Source organism: Osmia lignaria, chromosome 6, assembly GCF_051020975.1.
Source record: "Osmia lignaria lignaria isolate PbOS001 chromosome 6, iyOsmLign1, whole genome shotgun sequence".
NCBI classification, from domain to species: domain Eukaryota; kingdom Metazoa; phylum Arthropoda; class Insecta; order Hymenoptera; family Megachilidae; genus Osmia; species Osmia lignaria.
Window position 1 is genome coordinate 1,806,463 of NC_135037.1, and position 22,862 is coordinate 1,829,324.

Genomic DNA, 22,862 nt, shown 5'->3' on the forward strand with positions numbered 1-22,862 from the left:
AAATGATAATGAAAATAAAAAGGCATACTTGGTGCATTTAGGGCGTCGAATATGAAACTAGCCAGCATGATGGGAAGCAGCGCGTGACCCCTGGACCTTAGAACCCCGTCTCTCAGTTGCTCGGCTCTTTGTCGAACCATGGCCAATTCCGCTGGACCGAGTGGAATTCTTTTCAAAAGCCCAACCAATTCGCTTTCTTGGTGAGCTAATTTTACCTGGAAGACCAAACGATAAAATATAAATAAATCATTCTCTTCCAAGAAATATCCAACTAAAAGGAAACGAAATGAAAAACTAGTCTTCTTGTCTACCTCCAAAGGTTTGGTATTAGCAGGCGGTCTAGCCATTTCCAGGCCAAACAGGCCGACCCTGAAGGCCAAATTGTGATATTCAGGATTCTCAGCGAGGACCGTGCAGAGGAAACAACACTTGGCTAACGTGGCGGACGCAAGGCACGTGAGCTGATGGGACGCCGGATTTACTTGTTGCTAAAACATCGTAATTGTATTCGTTATGCACCGGATTCTTTGAACAAATTGGAACGGGTCCTTACTGAACCAGCAAACGAAACCAAGTCTTTCCAATGAATCTACCTTCTTCTTTTTCCCCTTGACAGGCGCCGGTGGCTCGTCGATCATGAGATTCGGTGGATTAGCCAGCAACTCCTCGCCAAGTTGAACACCCAAGATGCAAGCTTCTCTCGTGTGCCCATGGGCGTAAAGTCCTTCCGCTCTGGCGAACAGTATGTCCCATGGGTCCTCTGTCTTCATTAGGTTACCCAACACCATGCTCGCGTTTGGCGCGGTGTTTGCTTGCGATTCGTTCTTGGAATCTTTGCTAGAGCTGCCACTGGTACCTGCGACCGCCTTTGGATCGTAATAATATACATGATACTCGTCGCCAGACGGGCTATCGCTGCTGGACGAAGAACTTTCGTCCTTGGAGGGCCTTCTGGAGGGATCCTTCTCTTGGTCAGACTCCTGCTCGCTCTTTGAACCGCAGGCAGCTTTGTTATTACTACTATCGCTACTATCACTATGGGTCTCGGACGAGGCGTTTGAGCGGTGCTTGTCCGAGTCTTGAGCGTTCTTCAGACTAACGTTGCTATTGGAGGACGACTCGCTGCCACCACCCTCCTGGAACAAGCGTATCAATCAAAGTGCACGAGACGATAAGGTAAAAAGAAAAGACGAATCAAGACGAACCTGCGAATCCGTGTCCCCGCAATTATTCAGTTGAGCGCAAGAACGTCTAACGAGGACTACCTGAGGCTCGGGTATATCGGGCATATCGGTCTCGTTCTCGCAGAAACCTTCCGAACTGACGCTACTCCGATTCCCGTCGCCACCGCCGTTCCTCGAAGACATTCCCGGACCCTTTCGCGGAATCTCTCGCCAACTGAACTCCACCAAGCCCAAACTCAACGGTCGTCTTCCATGATGGTGGGACACAGGTGGTTGACAATTTAACACTGCTGCGCTCGAGTTCACCTGTATCAATTCCCAAGGATTACATTATCCTGTTTTTCTTTGAATCGATCGAACGACCTACCTGATTCACCTCGGTCCTCGTATCGCCGGCATGCCGAAAACAGGTGAACGGACAATGATACATGGGATTGCTTCCGGCGGTGTACGTGATACCTGGTAAGGTGTACTCTTCCCAGTCCAGATAACACGCCTCGAGGGCGGACTTGAAACCGGTGAACACGGCCAGGTCGTTCTTCAATGAATCCTTGTGACCGCCGCTGTTGTTTCTGTTGTGTGAATTGTGCGTCACTGAACTGCCTCGACTTTTCGTCACCTGAACACACGTTGAATTAAGTATAAATTTAAGTTCTCTTTTATACAAATCATGGCGACGACCGGGGTACTTTACCTTATCGATGACTTTCATGTGCCAGGCGGTGAACTGACCGTGAAGCATCTCGCGTTCAGCCGGCGACAGGCCGGGATTCAAAGCGGCCAGTCTCCAAAGGACTACAATCTCGTCGCACAATGACGAGCAGGCATGTTGGGACGCGTGCACGTTGCTGTTCATATTGTGTTTACCACCGTATCCGGTCCCGTTCAGCAACGCTACCTTCGTGTTGAACCACCAGACGAGGATCTGCTCGCAGGCCATGCACTCCTCGGTGATGATTTCCAACAACGGAATCGCGTTCCGATCGGTCCTCTTGAACATCTCGCGCACTATCGACAGAAGGTTCCACATCCCTTCCGGCTCGCGTCCTCGCAACGGTCGCAACAGCGAGGACCATTCGGCAGCTGCAGGAGGCGCAGTGGTGCTCAGGTAATTAACATCGCTGCAATTAACCAGGAGAAACGATGATACATCTCGCGTGCAATAACGGACGATCGCTTTTCGATCGTTTAATGGACGATCACGCACGCGTTGACTCGAGTGATGAATTAAGGAAAATTCTTGGGAATGATTCACACAGATCAGGTGGTACGATACGTGTAAATAGAAGCTGAGAATGCAGGTATACCTTTTGCCGTGGCCCTTAGTAGAGGGAATGACCTCGAGCAACCGAAATGTTTGACGTCGACTATAGCCCAACGAGAAATCATGAATTAAAGCCTACTAAGAGGGTAGAGATAGAAGGGGTGGGGGGTGGGGGGGAGGACTCGAACAGAAAAGCTCAAAGAATTTAATAAAACGAGAAAGAAGGTCGCTGGGCAAGTTTATGCGTTCACCTGAAGACTATCGGAGCTGGTACGCAGAACTTGATGAGTATCTTCTTGATGTTGTCGTGGAGAGTCTTCTCGTCGAGGTACCAGGAGGTTTGATCGTGAGCCGATGCTCCAGCCGTTGGATCAGGAGCTCCGCAGTAACTGTTGATGGCGCTTGGTTGAACCGACAACAGCTCGTCCAGGAGACGTTGAGCAGTGGGCAGAAACTGCTGCGGTAACTCGCTGATCAGATACTGAGCGAACTTTTGCAGTTGTTCCCGGTGAAGACGGGACAACGATTCGCTGACCGGAGCTCTCAGGCACACCTGTGTCGGCTGGATACAAATCATGGGTGATTTCATACAAAAATCTACCTTAAATCACTGTAGTATTACGGGTTAAAAAAAGGGGTGCTGTTTTTACCATGTGTATCCTGTGGAGGCAAACGGCAACCACATGGGCGCACCAATTAGCCCTCGAAGAGCAGGTGCAATTACAGGACGTAATTTTTCGACGATCAAACGTCACTGCGACCTTGAACTGCGTTCTAACACCGTTCATCATCCCTTGGGATATTACGGTGGCGCTCAGGTGGAATCCTGTCGAATGTAAAAGAATTAATTATGCGCTGTTTCAAAAATCAAATATCCCAATTTTCAATAATAAATAAAATTTATGAGACAACTCGAGAAAAAAAAGAAGCATCAAAGATATTTGAATACAGTTTGCCAGTATACCAGGCATTGTTTGCACCGTGAAATGTAAACGGTTTTTCAAAAGAGGAAAGAGATTGCTGCTGGTCGTCGCGGAAGAAGTTGAAGCGAGCACTTTCTCAGCAAACACAGTGATAAAGACGTCATTCGACTGCATTAAGAAACAACGCCCCGGGGCTGTGGATAGCTGACAACGGAACACAAAGAGGAAGACGGGATTCTATATAGAGCGCAGCGTAAATTAGCTCGAGGAAATTAACCGTTCAGGTACATCTTGGTCAGAGAATGAAATTAAGAATTAAGCTACGACATTTCGCGAGCCTATTTTCTTAGAAACATTCAGAAATCGAATTATTTTAATTCGAGAATGAAATTATTATACTTGTAACCAATGACTCGCCAGGTGCGTCGCATGCTATATAAATATGATTTTTATAACGATATTTTTTTCCTGATGAAAGACACGAGATCAAAGATTTCTACGTCAGAAATAAATCATCTTTCGTTTGTTTTCTCGTCTTTGAACGATCTGAATGAACGCGATATCGTGATCCGAGCGTCCGAAAATTGACCAGCTTCTTTATTCGTGGAGCGAATAGGGTATTGTGTAAAGTTCTTGGAGCACACGAGGAGGTTCGCCCGGAGGCTTCCCTTTCAGACGTGAAACGCGGGATAGACGTAATTGGAAACCTGACTCTGACGTTTCCCTGTCCAAAATAGTGTCGCAGAATCCTCTCTCTGTAAACTGACGCCGGAATGAACGTTAACACGTTGGATCGATCCGATGGAACGAGGGCGTTAATTCCTGACGAAGCGACTTAACGCGATTAATTAGCGGCCAACTACCCCATTCTTCCTTTTCATCCCCCTGTTTGAAACTTTTCTACATCTTTCTGTTACGAATATTCTGTTATTCGATGATTATAATAAAAGAATCTGAAAATCACTCACCGATCTGCAAGGGATCCTTGACGCACCTCGAGCGGAACACTTGCTCGCCGCGCTGGAACTCGTCCGCGCTGCCATTTGCCAGGCAAGAATAAAGCCTGATGTCCTCCTCGTTGTCCGGAAAACTCCAAAAGGCTATCCTGAGCTGCAACTGTTCGGGTACCGGCGGGTAAACGTGTTCCACCAGCTCGAACGGGATATGCGAGGCGACGCAACGCGCCGCCAGCTCGCACAGCGTTGGTACCGTTTGTGCATCTGCTAAATAAAATGAAAAAAATTTTCAATTAGTAATTAATGGGAGCAATCAATAATCGGAGAAACAATCTCCGAGGGGTATTTCATTTATTGTAAGAAATTCTCCCGGGCGGAAAGTATTCGTCAGCGCGGAATAAATGAAACGATAACAAGCGATCGGAAATTCCGCGGGCGTGCGTCTAAGCGAATACACGTGTAAACAGAAAATTCCTCTAGTAAGAAGGATTAAAGGGGATCCTTAGGGAGCCCTCAGCATCGTTCTATCGTTTTAATCCCATTTGCCGCATCCGCGCGGGAACACGAGGATGCTCCGGTTCCATCCACCAAGACAAAAGCTTTATCGCGCTGCTGCGCTTCCCAGCAGCTCAATATGCCCGGAAACGACGTTACCGAGCTGCGGCCTATTATTAATGGAAATTCCATTTCTATTTGATTAGCGAGCATCCGCAGGCCAGAAACCGAACGGTCTCCACCCTCCTCGTCGTTCTTCCATTCGTTCCACGAGGAAATATCTCGTTCCTCCACGAACGAATTAATTTTCCCGCGCTTTTCCGGTACACCCGCTTGCGGCGTATTAAATCGGTAATTGATGACAGAAAAGTTTCGCGAAATACCGCTTATTACACATCAAATTAAAGCGTAAAGTATAACAAAAATGATCGCATAAATGCTTCGATGATATTCGAAATACAAAATAAATGGTTAACGATTATAGCGAACAATAATTGATATCGTAACGTAAAAAGTCTGACAGGATTTCATGACAGAAAAGTTTGACAAAATGGCACTTGTGGTTTAAAGGTTTAAAGAAAATAATTATATACAGGTTTCATGGATATTCTTGATACAAAATGGCTGACTGTTCTTGGAAAACGGAGATACCTCTCTTTACACATCATCGGCACGATAAGACTTTGAAAATTCAAAAGCTCTTTTGCCTATCATGGAAGAATATCAATTTTTTTATAAATAATAAAGGCTCTTTATTCTCTTGGAAGCGGTCGCAAAGCTGTGAACGCAAAACAGGACAAGCTGAAAGCTCTGAAAGCTCGTTCAGCTCGAACGCTGACGGGGCTTGTACGCCGACACGCGCGGCGGAACGCTTTCGCGATCGATCGGCCAAACATTTACAGGAAAAACAAGGAGGAGGAGTAATGGAAATTTTTCCAAAGTGCTGAAACATCGAGCGAAACGGAACGATTCAGAAAATTTTCCAAGTCAATTTAACACATTGAGAGATCGATAGACGTACCACCCATTCGTCATTCTGCTGCTTAACAATTATTTAATTAAATTACACCTGATTAATTATCCATGGAACAATGAAGAGTTCTAAATCGAACGATGTATTTTTCTTTATCTTTTTAAACAATTTTACAATATTTTTGCAAAGAATTTACAGTATTCACGTGGCCTGCTTTGAAAGAAAAAGTTACACTTAAGGGAACGAATCGATAAGAAGCCAGTGACGCTGGTAACTGTTGCGTGTGCCTGGTAAAATGCTCGAAAAAGAAAAAAAAATCTCCTTCCAGTTAGAGGAAAAATTTATCAGCGTCGCTCATTTGCTGCAATTCTCAGCAACTTTCGACGACCTTTTTAAACGAGACTCGGCTCGTTCGAGTTATTTCCAGCGTTTTCTCGCTTAATTAAACGATAAAATTGCGTTCGCTTTATCCCCGTGTTGAAATCCTTCGAACATCGGCGCCAATGTTGGAATCACCGGTCTTTAACATCGTTGCAACGACAAAAAGAAGATGATCGATGGAGATCGATCGACGTTAAATTACCGTTCGCAGGTGAATTAAGAAACGGGCGGAGGAAATCACGTCGGGAGTGATTTTAATTCGAACAAGGGACGTGGCTAGCCAGCGAGATGAAACGGGACCATCGTGGACGCGATACCACCCCCAAGGGACCGGCTCGTGAAAAACTTTTAACGTAATAAAGGGAAAGTTCCGCTGTCTCGTTGCCGTCTTCGGCGCCGAATGAAATTGCGCTTGCCTCCGAGTGTCTTCGATCAGTCGAATATCTTCCTGCGAGTTCATTAGACGGATTCGATCGAGATCCTTCCTCGATGCAACAGCCGATTCCCTTGCAAATGGAAACAACAAGGATTCTTCTTCCTTAAATTTTGGACGAAGAGAAGGGAGTTCCGTGTTTCACCGCCCTCAAAATAGGACAATATCGAGGAAAGGTCTCGACTAACTTTTGTAAAAGATTTTGATATTGATTAGAAATAAAAAGTTTTTTAAATTCAACCTTCTGACTTTGAATCGTCACCTTAATGAATAATGTCCCTTGGAAAATCATCGAAATTGATTGTAAGTATCAAAGAATGGAGACTTTGGACGACACGAATTTAAGGGAAAACTTTTCGTCCGGGTGAAACGTGGGAAACATTTCCCAGACACGATCGAAACTTGGCTGGTTCGCGTCGCTAGCAGATTGCGCGGCTTTCTGCTTTGATAAACTGTAATTTCGGTTCGAGGCCGCGACTTCCCGTCAGGGACAGACTTCGTGCGGTAACGAAACCTGCAACGACTGAGGTGTTGCAGAATTTCCCGAACAGGGATACGCTTATTCGATATAATTCGACAGCAAAACCGGCGAGCGTTCTGTAAAGAAAGATCCCTTGTTCGAGGGGAACACTTTGAGAAACGCACCCTCCTCTCTATATTCTATAATTACTACAGTTCGAAGTAAATTGGTTCTAAGAAGCCATTGAAGAATAAATTCGATTAGACGGTTTAGTTACTTCCGTCACTTTGTTTTCTTTCTTTCTGTTTCTATTTTTATATTGCGTAAGAGGGAAAGAAAATTTGGTGATAATGCGTATTACGGTGATTTTTTCTTTTTTCTTTTTAAGAATTAAAATTGATAGGTTTTATAGATAGAAGAGTGTTTAAAGCGATTTTCACGTAAAAGCTGGCGTGAACATTCGCACGCACGACTCTCCATTTAGGTGTAAATGACCCGTGCTTCCTTTCCGGACCAACTTGACCCCGATCGGTGAAATCATCCCCCTAATCGCGCAACCCTCCGATCCTATATCCTTTCTCAAGGATCCTCGGAGTTGCTTCGTTAAAATTGAGAAAAGTTAAATTGAATCGAATCAGAGTCGATCAAGATGAAATTTAAGAGAAAATAAAGAAAATATTCGACAATTTCGCGGAGAAAGAATTCTTCTGGTTCGTCGACCAGGTTACCAGAATTCAGCTACTTCCGGTTGCTCGTGGAATATTCCCTCGAAAATAATAGACGTCGGAGAGGAAAAGAATACCTGGTCGATGCGAACGGAGAAATTTCTGCGGTGAACAGGGAAAAAACGAACCTGCCTCCGGGGTATAAAATTCTCCGAGTGTAAATTACACGACGACCCGTTCCTTCCGCCCCAACAATTTCCGCAACTTCCGGTTGTGGAAAACCGGACGCCATTTTAACACGAGTACCACTGTTTATTCTCTCTAAAGACTAACTCGCTTACATTTTATAAAATTATTCAACAGTACTGTATTTATTTTAATTTCTTCTTTAAATATTGAATTGTCAGCTGTTTTTTTTTAAATAGTTTTGTATTTGAAGTTTAGATTAAACTAGAGTGAAGTGTTTTAACTGAATCATTGATTCATCGCTGTTTGAGTTCCAATGAAAGAGCGAAGGAACTTCCGAGTTTCTTCGACCAACTCCACCGTTCGTCCATTAACCCGATTGCTCTAATGAATCTTAATTAATTCGCGAGCAAATATACGGAAAGTTGTCGTAACTTCGATCCAATGAAAGGAAAGAGTTGTTGCATTATCAGAATGCTAATTTCGCGAGATTTCATAAAATTGTTTCAAAATGGCACTTATGATACATCAATCTAAAGCCTGAAGAATAATGAAGATAACTATACGAAGATTTCATTAATAATCCTAATACAAAATGACTGATTGCCAGTTACATCAAGCAATGACATTCTTATGTTCCAATTAAGAATCAGCCTTAATTGAAAAATATTAATGAAACATTCATGTAGTCAATTTTATCAAGCTTCAAACTTTAAATTAATGTATCACAAGTGACATATTGTGAAACTTTTATGTCATGAATTCACGTTCCAAAATCGACCGTTTGATGTACAACAACGTAATGAAATAATAAAATGATCGTTGCAACAATTATAAAATCCCTGTTACAATAATACGAAAGGTAAAAGAGTTACCACCGACTACCATCTCCGTTTCGAACAATAAAACTTCGTTATTGCTATATCTATCAGCAATAGTGACTATTCTTTTTCTCTCTTTTTTTTTTTCGTCTACTTTTGTTTCTGTCGGATACTTTTGTTTCTGTCGGTTAAAAAACGCTCGTGAATTTTTCGAATATCTCTCCTGGGGTCTCGCTGAAAATGAATTTCGCGTAGCGGTACATCGACCCCGGGTCAGATCGATATTCTCCGGCTCGCAACACGGCGACCAGCAGAGACCAGCATGAAAAGGCGAGCCCGGGAAATTTCAATTTTTATTCCCCCGCCACAGTAAAAATTGTTTATGCGCTGCTGCAGATTCGCTTTGCAATTATTCTGCCGAATACCATTTCTCCGCTCTCAACGAGAACGTTTGATATTTCGGGGAACACGTTACGTTGAAGGTAGTTGGAAGGCCATCGTGACCTTTGCCTCGCGATTTCCTTGCTTTTTAGCTGAATTCAACCGAGCTTGACAAACACCAGCCCAGAGAGATTTAAATGGCACGTGTTATCTATTTAAATTTTCTCCATTATAAGGAAATTCTATTTAAAGCAATATTCTATTATGGATAATTTGATGTTTTAATAAAGGCACTTTAGAAATTTTAACAATTAATTATGATTCAAATTGGAAATTTTATATTATTTCTTTCAGATATTATTTAACCACCTTTTCGCGCGAATAATTTTGGAAAACTGATATTTCCATCTTCGTCACATGCAATCTGTTCTCTATACCGTTGGTGCAAAGCACGACGTACCTGTTGATACGTTGTGGCACCGTTCCATTCTCTTTCGTTAACCTGTTTCCCTTATTCGATTTTGTATTACGATCAAGCTGCTTTTCTCCACTTCTATTGCTTTCAAACTTTGTTAGAAAATCCACTTGCATTTGCTTAGCCTCCGCAATGTCCCAGTACAAAATAATTTAATTTAATATCTATCTGCTTTGTTTAATCCATTTACAATCTAAAGGGGTAAAATGACATTTTTTACAATCCTCCTCTTCTTCATCCCCCAATTTAATTATTTTTATTAAAAATACACAGAAGGGTGGAAGAATGAAAAAATTCACAGAATCACAGATTCGGCTAAAAACTGTTTTCTTTATCGAATAGAATCTGATCGATCGATGAAGCTATCGCAAAGAATTTTTCTCAACGCTTTCGAATTCCATGGATTTATTTTTCACAGCATGTCGGACAGTTTAAAAATCAATCGATCCTGGCTGTCAGCCACTCGAGCCGGTTTCCGGTACACGGTCTTATTTCCATAATGCCCGGAGGATTCTCCTCTGCTACCGACGTGATGCGTCGCGACCGCAAACTCGATGGAACTCGATAAAAATCGATGGAAACGCGAGAAGAAAACTGTCTATCGTTGGCGATTGAAAAGTTTTCTATAAAAATGACGTGAATCGAAGGGTTCGGATTAATGAATTTCCTGGATCTTCCGCTCGAAGGAACATTAATCGACGACTGTTTCGTAGAGATACAGAAATTAAAATACCCGGCTTTCCTTATTTCTCATTTTATTTCCGCTCACCCCCCTCTGTGAAGACGATAACGCCGGCAAATTCAGCCGTAATATCCTAATAAGAGCAGGGCCATTATGCAGCCTGAAATGACAAACGCTTTAATAAGCCGTCCTGCCTCGTAACAGCTCGTGTCCTTTACTGTCTCGTCGAATTTTCAACGAGAATGCCATTTTCGATTGGAAAATAGAGAATAAAGAATTATTAAATTAGACAATAGAAAATAAAATAATTTGCTGATCCACTCGCAAGGTGGTAATATTAAAAATAAAACAAGTATAAGAATCCAACCACCCCCTATAGTGGACCTAAAGTACAAATAGTAATAAAAATAAATATAAACTTTAAAATTTATAGAATTCTCTATTATCTAAATGACAATGTTAGAAAATTATCTAATTTGAAAATTTAAAGGGTTAACAACTCCTGATTAGTTTTATAAAATCCAAAAGTATTATTCCACGATTTTTCCTCTCTGCATCCTGGATGTCCAGCAACCCCTAGTCCATGAGAAAACGGGAACAAAGGGCCATTTTACCCTGACGCGATACGTTAGACTGTCACGCCAAGGGTGGTTCTATGGTGGCGAAGGAGGAAGAACGTTTCTTTTCTGTGTCACTGATTTAATCCCGCCACGAGATTCTACCTGCGTCCCCGATATCTCCTTAAAGAAGAGGGAGGCAAGGATTTGCTGGCATTAAGGGTTGCGAGCTTTTCACGAGCTTTTAAACTCCGGCCTGATGATAACAGCCCGACGCTGGTTCCATGGCTTTCATGGGGTACCTCGTGAATTCACGGACTTAAGAAAGGGTCGTTAAGCCTTGTCCCTGGGTGCTTAGTTTTTGAGTTATCGAATGGCCAGGGTGTTACAAGAATTTCATCTCTAAACTATGAAACATTTTAATTTGTTTAACATATTAACAGCTACAGTGAACTCTCGATTTTATATTTTATATTATTAGAATTTTTTCATTCATTTTTATTATTTCCTTTTATTAATTATTAGAGGCATAGATAATTATGCACAGACCACCACGGTATTCCATGTATTTTTAGACAAATTTTCAACAACGCGAAACCTCCTTTCTCCTACGATTTGTTTATCGGGCTCGTTTAAGAAACAGCATAATCAAGGCGGTGAAAGACGATAACGCGGATTCGTGATATTACAAAACAGAAATTCCGGCTGGGAACGTTTTAATATTCCCTTCAGATGCGAAAAGGCTCTCGCCACGGTAATACATTGAGTGGAAAACATTTCAATAAAATTGTACCAGGGAGGTATACACGTAAGCGTTCATGCGAAGCGAATTTAATCGAGTGTGTTCCTTAATACGTTCGAACGAGAGCTTTGCTCCAAATAATGTCTGTATCGAATAAACCTCTTATTTTTCTTTGATAAAATGAGCAATTATTAAGAAACTCATTTTCCTCTGAAACTACACCCTTCTTCTAATTAGAAATTAGGAAATATTGGAAAAATATCAGACGAGATTTATGAAAAATGTTAATATCCGTCTACAGACAATTTATCCCGGAGGATTATCATTGATATTAAAGAGAGTTTGTACGTGGTTACGGGTCATTAACCTCGATAAGCACATTCGATTATTCTCCCATCATAATAATTGATACATTTCGTAGCAGCTCCTAATCGATGTATTTATACCTATTAGACCGACAACGATAATAACACGCTCTTCCGCAGACTGGTCATTAAGGCAATTTCATAATTTCAACCTGGATGCGGGCTTCAGCTTTTCTGCCTAATGTCGTCGACGTAACATTATGAAATTATAATGACACATAGGAAAAAAAGCAAAACGGTAGACCAATTTCTTTTTCATATTAAATTGGACGACCGAGGGTTGAAATCTTCTATAATTTTCTAGAGATATCTATAATTTTAATATAATTTCATTTTCTAAATTTTATATTATTTTCCTAGATAACATTTTGTTTACCTTGAAACAAAAATATTACACATCTAACTCTACGAAAAACAAGCAGACGGTTCACGACCATATCCATGGTGGTTGAACGACCCAAGTCTAAGGGGTCTATCGTTTATGACCCCGAGTAATTTAATCTCAGGTTCGGGTTGATGACCGTGGGTTTATGACGGACCGATCCCTTAAATAACTTTATCGACCATCAAAATATGCTTGAATTAATAAATAATTACCAACAATTATCCCAAACCCATATCGTTAGTTTGAAAATATTTAGAAATTTATTTTCAACGGAGAAGCTTTTCTCGAATCGAATACGTCTGTCAAGTCGTGCAGCCAAAACACGGAAAACGCGTACACACCGACGCGTGGTTGTATCGCGTATAGAGAAATCGTTTCAGGGGGTCTGCACGATAGCTGACTGCACAATATTTCCGTGTTAACGATAACATCGACAGGAGCTGGAGAAATAGAATTTTCCCCGTTGAACATGACGATCGATTCGAGCATTAATTCCACCTGTGCTGCGTCCTGGCTCTGCGGATCACCGCTTTTCCTCGATCCTTTTGCCTGCTCGTTTCTACGTCCTTTGTCGAACAGAGGACTGGCAGGCTCGATCCCCGGAGGGTTGCTCCTCGGCAAATCCTCCTACGGGATTGTATATGTGTTCACGGGCCATTAGTCCCGACAAGCACATCCTATTACCTCCGTGCAAGCGAGAAATCATGGTAGACAACTTTTCGAGAAAGGATCAACCTTCCCAGCCGATGGACAACCTCGGCACCTGGCTGAATCAACGATTTTCTGATCGCCTCTGAACTTAGAAAAATTTTCCTCTGAATTTAAGAGGACTATGTTGTTTGTTAAAAAATGAAGTTTTTCAAATTTATCAAACGTAATTCTTCTACAGATTTGTTAGAAGTAATCTTAGATGGGATTTTTTAGTTGGACACGGTCGTCAGTCAGACTTGAGAATGTCCCTTTTTACTGGAGAGCTCGCATTAAAGAACGAGGGAAAAAGAAAGGAAGATTGTTCGTCGTTTTATCAAAGTAAACGCAACCATTCCCGTGATTCGGTGAAAGACGATTCTTCTTTCTTATGGAGAGAGAGAAGATCCATTGGGAAGGCTAATCTTGGATAGAAATCGTAACAAGCTACCAAGAGAATTGAAAATATTTCATTTTTCAATTACGAATTTAAGAAATATCATTCAGTGTCATTCGTATACTCTTTTTTTCTTTAGGGTTCATGGAAACCAGCTAGGAAGTAAATCTACTCGATATTTCATTTGGGACCGTGGTGAAGAAAGAAAGAGGCTGAGAGATGCTGACTAAGACCTCTCCCTACATCCTCTATATCTAATCTCCTTTAGTCGAGCCATCAACCCTCTGTTCATCATCCTCTTCCTCGTCGCTCCTCGAACAATGAATCCAACCATTTATCCGACAGAGAACCGTTATACTTCCAGAATCGTGTCAAATCTTCCTGGTTCGTTCTTCAGGAACGGAGTTAATTGACTTCTAATCGAGAAATATCTTTTCAGCAACATAGAAATTTCCTCTTTTCGTCAATTTACCAAGTCCTTATTTCATTATCTTAGAAAAATCAAAATTGGTAACTGTAAGTTCGCAAGTCGAAAGCCTAAATACCTTCCGTACCGATTCTTAGTATTTATAAAGAAGCATTATGCGAGGATCCTTAGTATCTATAAGGAAAACATAGTTGGAAGTTTGAAGTTCCAAAGTGAAAAGTCCAAGTACCGTGCGTCGCCGACTCTCCGGCCGTCCCATAAGCTAACATAATGCTCATCTATTCTCCAAGAGCATATAAAGCTTAGAAATCTCGAGAGATCGAGGCACACCATGTTCCCAGATGTTATCGATCTATGACCATCGACAAGAACTACATCCGTTTCTCTATTGGCTCGCGTCGAACACAGGAGACAGGGTGAATGGAGAGAATCGTGGATAACGAGTACATACAAGCGACGAGGAGGCGAACGCGAATCAATAATTCCTGTGTTCGACGCGCGGTACACGATCGTATTGCGGCAAGCACAAGACCTGTGTCAACAGGAAGTGTCGTCTCTCAACAAACAACGCGTCGCATGGGAAATACGAGTCTGTTTCCGTGAACGATCGTAGTAAAAACCTCGTCGCCTGAAGAGTAATACGGACGAAACGCGAGAACCGGAAGGAAGTTCACGATAAACTTGCTTCTTTTCGATTCCACTCTCGAAGACTTACGAGGAGATGAATTGCAACTGGAAGTTACGGAGACGCAAGCTCTGCGAACAAAGTGTTTGCTTTTTTCCCCACAGATATAGACGTGGATCGATAAAACGGGGCAACTTGGATATTCTTCCTTTGATATCGAGTTGTTTCTAACAGAATGTTACTCTATAGGCGGTGAAGAGATGACAACGAATGGTACATAGAGACATAGATGCTAGATACCGTGCGTCGCCGACTCTCCGGAAGAATTCCTGCTACCTGTACGGTATCGTAATACAAACGTTACGTTATCAAAGGAAACGTTTCAAAGTAATCTGAGAATATATAGAACTCAGAATTAATCATGAAACACAAAGTAGATTTAGCTAAAGCTGTAGAAGATCCACTTGGCTATATCAAGGGATAAAAATCCTATCCAGCGTCGACTGGTGAAAAATCCTAAAATCAGGAATGGGGAATGTGTCTGAAAGCGATGTCAGGCTGATTCTAGCGTTTTGAATGGGAAAGCAGACCGTCTGAAATATAAAGTGCTTAGATACACCCGGGCCTTCGCCTGCATAATGGCTCGTTTGCGCGGGAAACGGCCGCAATTTCGAGGGTATATCGCGCGCTCGGCTAATCTGGAAATAAAATCTTGCGAATTCTATGGGTAGAAGAAAAATATGGGGATATCGGGATAAAGACTACGTACGGTAGAAGGATTAAATCGTGAATGCCGTGTTCCTGTCCTGCGATAAAAGAAATAGAAACGTAATTCGCGATACACGTAGGAATATAAAAAAACGACACATCGGCGTTAACACGACAGTTAAACGAGTTAATCATGGGCAAGATAAAATGTATTCGCCCGGTTGACCTTAGATTAAGAGAAGATATCTTGGACAGCCTCGCCGAGGTTTGCATACGTTATAACGTTTAATTCGGTATGGGACGCTAATTAATACGTGTCTTGCCCCAGGGCTCGTGGAAATGTTGCTTTCTACAATTTGCATTTATACATCCTGCATTATTTCAACGTATCACAGTAGTGTATCGTGTAATTTGTCTCTTTTTTTTATTCGAATAAAAAAAAATGTACAGAAATGTACAGAATTATTTATTAATGATATTTCAAGGAATCAAGAGTGTAAAATTATCAGTTGACTTTTATAAATCTCCAATAACAACAGAGGGTACACTGGGGTGATTCTAATAGTATTATATTAGCACAGTCAGCACCCCTTTCATCTATTACCTATAATGGCACCCAGTTCATTATGTTCTTAAGACAATCAGCCTTTGAGAATTATGGTAATTGTTACGAAAAGTATTATTAGCTGGAATTCGATACCATTGTTTAGATGATACTCTATTCGCATAGAACAATGGAAGAAATTAACAGAAATTCATAATCTATTATTATTATTATTCTCTAGTGACTATTATAATATCGTTTTATAAATAGAAAAACTTTGCGGCGCGGAGAGTTAAATGGGGTGGCTTGAATTTTAAGCACGTTGCAATTAGCCGAAGGCGTTTATACGTTCAGCTGTTGATTTCCCGAGGTAACACGAAATTTTCCCCCCTTTGGCAGTGATCCAAATACGCGAAAACACATCTGCGGCTCTGTGTGTGTCCGATTTTTACGAGGAGATAAAAAGTTATCACCGAAAATAACATCTGTTCCATTCAGTTTCTGAGAATGAGAATTGTATCTCCTGTGAAATGGTAATTGTAAAATTAGAATTTTCCGAATTTTCATACGTTATTTAAATTTTAAACAAACGGGGATGTTTCCTTTTCCTCCATTCATTTCTCTAAGAAAGTGTAAGGTGCTTGATTAAAATTTTAAAAATTGCTAAAAGAGACAAAGAAGAAAACATTTTCTCGTTCGACGATCGTCTGGGTAAACAAGAATTTTTCGTTGATTTTAATTGGTGTCGCGGTGATTCGCGACGAACAAGCCGTGTCAGTTTCCACGCTCCGGCACCGTGGCAATTTCACAGACGCTATTACGCTTAATTATGAAACGTGTTTCTCGATAACGAGCTGACGCGTTCTCCAGCCATTGAACTCGAAGCCATTAGTTCGTTCTCGTTGGTTGACGGCCGCGAACAAACCCCGTACAGGACCAACGGGGGTCTCATTGATGCGTTGCGAACCGCTGGATCGATCGTCGCGTCGCCTCGAAAGGCAGCGGTAACCCTGTTAGTCGGCTGGAAAGCGTATCCATTACCGATCCTACCCCGAGAACGACGGGAAACACGGCCAGGGTCGACGGCTCGTGTTTTAGGTCAGCAACGCCTTGTTTCGTTGAATTTACTACGAAAGGAGACCGAGACGCGTGGAACTATGCCATCGAGCGATCGACCGGACGAGTTTTCATCGTCCTGCCTTAACATCGTCGATCAACAATGGTTATCCGCGAGGAAAATTTTCTTGAGAAAATCTCCAAAGAATTGAACCACCGGGAAAATTGAATTTCTGCAATTTTAAGATATTTTAATTAACTTTGCAATTAGATTTTATTACAAACGAAAAGTAAGAAAATTAGTTTCTTAACTCTGCATAAAGAGCAACAGAACGCAAGTTTTATGAAAAAAAAAAAGCTTCCTCCCAAGCGAGCAGAGCTTATCTGAAATGGATGGCTGACTTTCGTCAAACTTTACCGTGGCTCTACTACTAATTTTTAACGTCCGCGGTTCCTTCGTTCGCCTCTTTCACAGTGAAACTCGAAAACCCTGCCGCCTAGCTTTTACTCTCTTTGCCGCTTTCACGTTCGAAAGGCAAACGACAGTCAAAGAGTCGAAACGCGAAGAAGAGACACGCTTTTTCCTCCCCTTTTTTCCCTCCGGTCATTGGCTCTCGAGCGAGGTTTCTCTCGCTGAAAATCAGACGAAATAAAGCTTGCAACCCATCGCGACTCTTAGCAAATTAATAGACGATGGTTCATAGTTTTTCTTTATAAAAATGATGAAAGAATGAGTAATAAATTGATAGGTAGCATAGATCCTCGTGATTTCCAACTTTGATTTATCCAACTTACAAGGGAACATCGGGTACCGATACACTTCGATTTTGAATAAATGAAACTTTAAATGAAACTAGTCCGAAACTTTGCATAAATGTTTATTAGACCTGTTTACGAAGATAACTAATTCGTTGGTGCCCGTTTTTCACTTTGAGGGAGATATCAACCCTTTTATCCGAACCGCCCTTTCTATATACGTGCTTATAAATCGTAAACAACAAAAGATATCAAAAAATAGTTGAAATAAAAGTTATACCGTTTCTTCAGGTCTATAAAGCTGCGTAAAGTTTTTCAAAACGGAGGGTGAAGGGGAATTCAATTTTGCAAAAAGGATAATTTAAAAAAAAACTTACACGCAGCTTTATAGACCTGAAGAAACAGTATAACTTTTATTTCAACTATTTTTTTATATCTTTTGTTGTTTACGATTTATAAGCACGTATATAGAAAGGGCGGTTCGGATAAAAGGGTTGATACCTCCCTCAAAGTGAGAAACGGGCACTAACGAATTAATCTTCATAAACAGGTCTAATAAACATTTATGCAAAGTTTCGGACTAGTTTCATTTAAAGTTTCATTTATTCAAAATCGAAGTGTATCGGTACCCGATGTTCCCTTGTTAGCAAAGTAGGAACTTAGAAATTTTTTTATTACCAAAAATCCTCGCGTTATACTTCCCTATAGCTACCAAGGATCCGTCCGGAGAGTCGGCGACGCACGGTACCCAAAGCTTCCTTACATCTCCCACGGATTCTTTCGCTCAAATTACACAAAGTTAACAAAAAATACGTCAATAACGAGTGTCGAATAAGCGTTTAATGGACAGTCATTATACCCAGGTCCTGGCAAACATTTGAGGAACAGGTACAAAGTGGAGAGTACAAAGAGACGTTGCAGGAACGGTAAGAAGAAAGGAAATAAAAGGTAGCCATTCTGTTCGACCTTCAAGCTGTGCTGCCGGGCCGAGCGGAAAAAGTCGAGCCTTTTAAGAGTCAAGGGCAAGAATCGACGTTGCGTTTTTTGCCCCCGAGGGCTGGTTGGTTCCTTTAAATGGACCGTAAGGCCAGCTACTCGTAGTTCCGAGTCCGGGACCAACTGGAAAGCCCTTTGTCGAAGGTACCAGTCGAAGAACTGCATTCCTCGAACGTCTTCGTGTCGAAATTTTCGGACCCCTAGCAATAAGTCTGCGGTTGAAACGAAATTGCGAACAAAGGCAAGAAAAAAAAAAAAGGATACACTAAAAATAAGGATGAACCTGCTGCTGGTTACGGAGTATGGGTTAAGGTACCTTCTTAGAATATTGCTCGAGGTTCGCTATGAAACTTTCGGAAATTTTCCAATGCACAAAGGTTTATGGAGGTATCAAAGGATTTTTCTAGTCCAAAGGATAAATTGCTAAAGAAATTCTGTATTTTAAAATATTTTATGGATTAAATGCAGATAATCCTATAGAACCCCGAAAGGTACCAAAATGGATTTTATATAATTTGAGAGGAAAATTGAAAATTGCATTTAAGAAATTTTATTATGTTCTAAATTATCTGAAAGCTCTTTATCATCCATTCTAGAATTTTATATTCTACACTAAAATCCCTCAGGTTTCTATGTCACCAAAAAATGAATTCGACTTCCTATCCCTGAACCTTTGTAATAAAAAAAAAACGATTTATCACGATTACATTGCACATTTGTCCCCTATAAAGCCTTCATTAAACGAATGGCAAGGTCGTTCGTTTATTCGTGAAAATACTGGTTCCAGCTTGGGACCTTTTAAGGTCTATTGTCGAGGGGCCTTTGTTAAGCTGCACGGACAAATCAAACGGAAATGGCTATACAATATTTCACACCTTAGCTGCTTACTAATTCTATTCTATTCTGTTAAAAAATTGAAGTGACAATTTTTGCTCGAAGCATTGGTGCCAATTTATTTGTAAATAAATAGATATCAGTTTTCATAGGGAGGGCCATTTTTCAAACAGTCCCACGGTCGAGACGTTTTCGCAGTTTCTTTTGTGTCGGCCAGTGGCCCTTTCTCAGCTGAAAGCATTACCCTTTCCATCTGTTATTTAGATACAGAAAGGGGGATCCTGTGGGTTCGTTAATCCCATAGCGGAAAGATAATGATCTCCAGCGAGCTGATACGACCGCAAGTTGGCCTGGCTCTTATCGTTGGCCAAAATTGTACATTCAGCTTGACTCCCCCCGGATCCTGACCCACCAGCCTCTTCCTGTTCAATTTGACTCGAAACGGCAGGTTCGTTAAGGATTTAACAATCGAATCTTATCCTTTGTACTTTGAAATTGTCTCTTACAATTTGCAATCGTACAAATATAAATTTAATCATCCTTCTAGGCAACTGAAATTTAAATTAAAAAACGATAAAAATGTATTATTTGATATTCAATACAGGAGTAACTGAGAGAATGAAAACTGACCTAAAATTGTCGTTGTTGTTGGAATGAAGCGGAGAATCATCGAGATCGGGTGTAACAATTGAAGAGGATAGTTAAATCGGATCCAGTGTCTGGAGGGTCGTCGAAATCGAATCTCGCAATTCGAGGGAGCTCGAAAATGGGTCCAATGACTCGAGGGATCGTTGCTATCGAGTCCAATGACTCGGATCTAATTGTAATCGATTCTCGTTAGTCGAACGATTATCCATAGCAAATTCAACGATTCTAAAATCACTCGAATCAATTTATAAATCTCTAACAATCGCAATTCTAAAAAATCTCCTATCGGAAAAAAAAAATAAGAGACGAAGAGAACAATAATACAAAAAGATACAAAATGGTACGAGATAAATTCTCCACTTGATTTTTCCTTAATAAATGCTCTCTCGAGGAATTGATCCGTAAAGAGATTTCCAGGAACGAAAGAAAGAAGAGTGTTTGTTTCGTTTGCAACATAATCGAGGTGTTCTCGCACCTGGGGCAATAAAATGGCCTTGGCGTCTTCGAGCCAGCTGGGAAGAACGAATCGAACTCCGAAGCGAACGTCGACCACGATCAGCTGTCGCACCTGTCAAGCCTTGCTATTTAATTCCATCGATTCTCACCTTCGCCTTGCCGTGTGTTTTCTCACGTCGACCACACACTTCTAGCGAGTTGTAATTCTCACCAACACGTCCACCACGTGACCGTTGTATCAATATTTATCATGCTAATACGGTTATCGCGATCACCGATGAAGAACCTGTCCCTCTTTGTTTTTTTTTTTTTTTTTTCTTTTAAGCAAGACGTTTTAAATTTCAGATCATTGATTCGATATAAAAAGGAAACGTTGAAAGAAAAACGGGGTAATTTTAGTAACGGCTCGTCCAGCGGAGCGATAAAATCGACACTCCTCTCACGCAACAACGATTAATTCCGAAAATTAATTCGCCGTTCCATTTGTATGATTGCGAGGTTTCTTGCGAGCAAAAGGAACGAGCGAAACATCGAAACGCTGTAACCACATCGATGCGTTTAACTTCGCCTCCCTGTTCCCCGTTTTCTATGGTTCTCGGCTCGGGTAACGACCCATTGGAAGCCATCCCTGAACTCCCATGGGAATCAATCCACTCGTATTTCGCCATGAGTATTTCATCCGGCTCGTATCTTCGAAATTAAAACGCGAAATTTTTTACCTCTACCCTGCCCGATATCGTTTGTTCCTTTTCTACCTATCCGTGCATACATTTGTCTATCAATTTACCATTTATTTTTATAAAAATAACAGAAAATAAATTAATATAACCCGTGAACAGTGGACGTCGTTAAAATACATTGAATTTATTTTTCATTTATTTCAGAGCAGCTGAAATAAAATTACCATTCTCATTTTAATATATTTTCACGTTTCTATAGAATTAATAATCTACATTTTTTCCAATTAGATTACCACTCGGTCCCACGGGGCATCGGTGCAGCCAGTCGCAGCCACCGAGTGCAACCGGTAAAGTGCATCCCTTACGAATGTTATGGGGTGTCGGTTGGAGAAGATCGCAACTTGCACAGCCTACTCGCATTAACGCCCCGGGGATAGAATTCGCTAACTGTGAATCGTTTCGTACATATCTCTGCGGCCATGAGGATCGATACGGTCGCCATGACGACACGAACCTCCTCTATAGGGATACAGATACAGGGATACATCTCAATACGAGCACGCGGTGTGCTTTCACCCCACTTTTTCCCTTTCGCCCGGTTTCAACCACCCTTCGCGAACCACCCCCTTTCTCTTTCTCTCCATCGAATCTTTCTACGGGGTCCTCGCCGACTTTTTGCCGCTCCTCCCGCCGTTTCCTCGATTCTACTTTCTCTCTAATTATTTGGAGCACGGGGATGATTTCCAGAGGCCACCATGGAAGCTGACGGGGATGGATAGAGGGTTTTGTGATTGGGGCGACGGAAAGGGGTCGTGGAATATTGAAATTTATTGGAATTTTTAATAATATTAATATTGTAATAGTAAAGAATCAAGTGTGCCGTATTTTATATTGTTACTTGATGTTATTATTCAAAAAAGGACTAAATAAAGATTATAATAAAAAATAAAGATAACGATTGGAGAAATATTATGTTAATTGTGTTATCAAGGAAACAAGAATATATCTTCCAGTTTACGCAGTAGTATAAACATGACCGGCGCAGTAGAAACAATTGAGTATGGTCAGACATACGCTAATATACAGGATGAACCATAATGAATGGTACAATGGAGAAAAATTTGTTAATTTCAATGAAATAAAAATTGTATTATTGTAAAATGAGATATTCCAGGGTTCTCGGAAAGCGAAGAGAAAGTTTTTTATCGAGAAAACTTTCTAATCGATATAGAAGGCAAGGCTTTCGAGCGATCAATTTTGAGCATCGGATCGGATGGCAGAGGAAAACGAGGAACTAGCTGGCATCGTTCAACGAGCTTCAATTCAATTGAGAATCCGGTTCGTATCCTTTTGCCTTCCGTCGAGCCGAGTCAAGTTCACCGAGAACTCATCGGAACAAATCAATGGAAAAAGAATCGACAAAAAGTCCCCCCGTTGAACAAACTCAATTATAACTTGTTAATTGTATTTCTGTCATTAGTCGTTCCTGTCGATACGAATTGTATATAGAAATAAAGGTATAATTAATTTCATATAATAGATAATCATTTTTATAAAACAGTTGATAATTAAAAAAATTAAAAAATGATAATCATATTTAAGAAAATTGAAAAACTTTGAAGAAGAAAACTCGTATGAAATTTTGCTACATACTAAAAGAAAACTGGAAAGAAAAATTCAGTTATAACATTCTTGTGCTTAAATATTCCCTCAGGTAAAC

The 22,862-nt window shown here is 41.1% G+C and overlaps 1 protein-coding gene across 4 annotated transcripts in view; it reads right to left on the reverse strand.

Annotated features, from left to right (window-relative positions):
• Dora (zinc finger SWIM domain-containing dorado) overlaps positions 1-22,862 on the reverse strand; it is a 52,221-nt gene that overhangs the window by 6,888 nt on the left and 22,471 nt on the right. For 3 of the 4 annotated variants that reach the window (XM_034318342.2, XM_034318340.2, XM_034318343.2), the window contains exons 2-11: positions 4,340-4,594; positions 3,099-3,274; positions 2,700-3,010; positions 2,492-2,551; positions 1,879-2,305; positions 1,552-1,803; positions 1,206-1,490; positions 594-1,136; positions 312-488; positions 29-215 (exon numbers count right to left, since the gene is read on the reverse strand). In XM_034318342.2, coding sequence (XP_034174233.1) covers positions 29-215; positions 312-488; positions 594-1,136; positions 1,206-1,490; positions 1,552-1,803; positions 1,879-2,305; positions 2,492-2,551; positions 2,700-3,010; positions 3,099-3,239 — 2,383 coding nt within the window. In that variant the 5' untranslated portion in view covers positions 3,240-3,274; positions 4,340-4,594. The remainder of the gene's footprint in view (positions 1-28; positions 216-311; positions 489-593; positions 1,137-1,205; positions 1,491-1,551; positions 1,804-1,878; positions 2,306-2,491; positions 2,552-2,699; positions 3,011-3,098; positions 3,275-4,339; positions 4,595-22,862) is intronic. The other variant, XM_034318341.2, reaches the window with a different exon arrangement.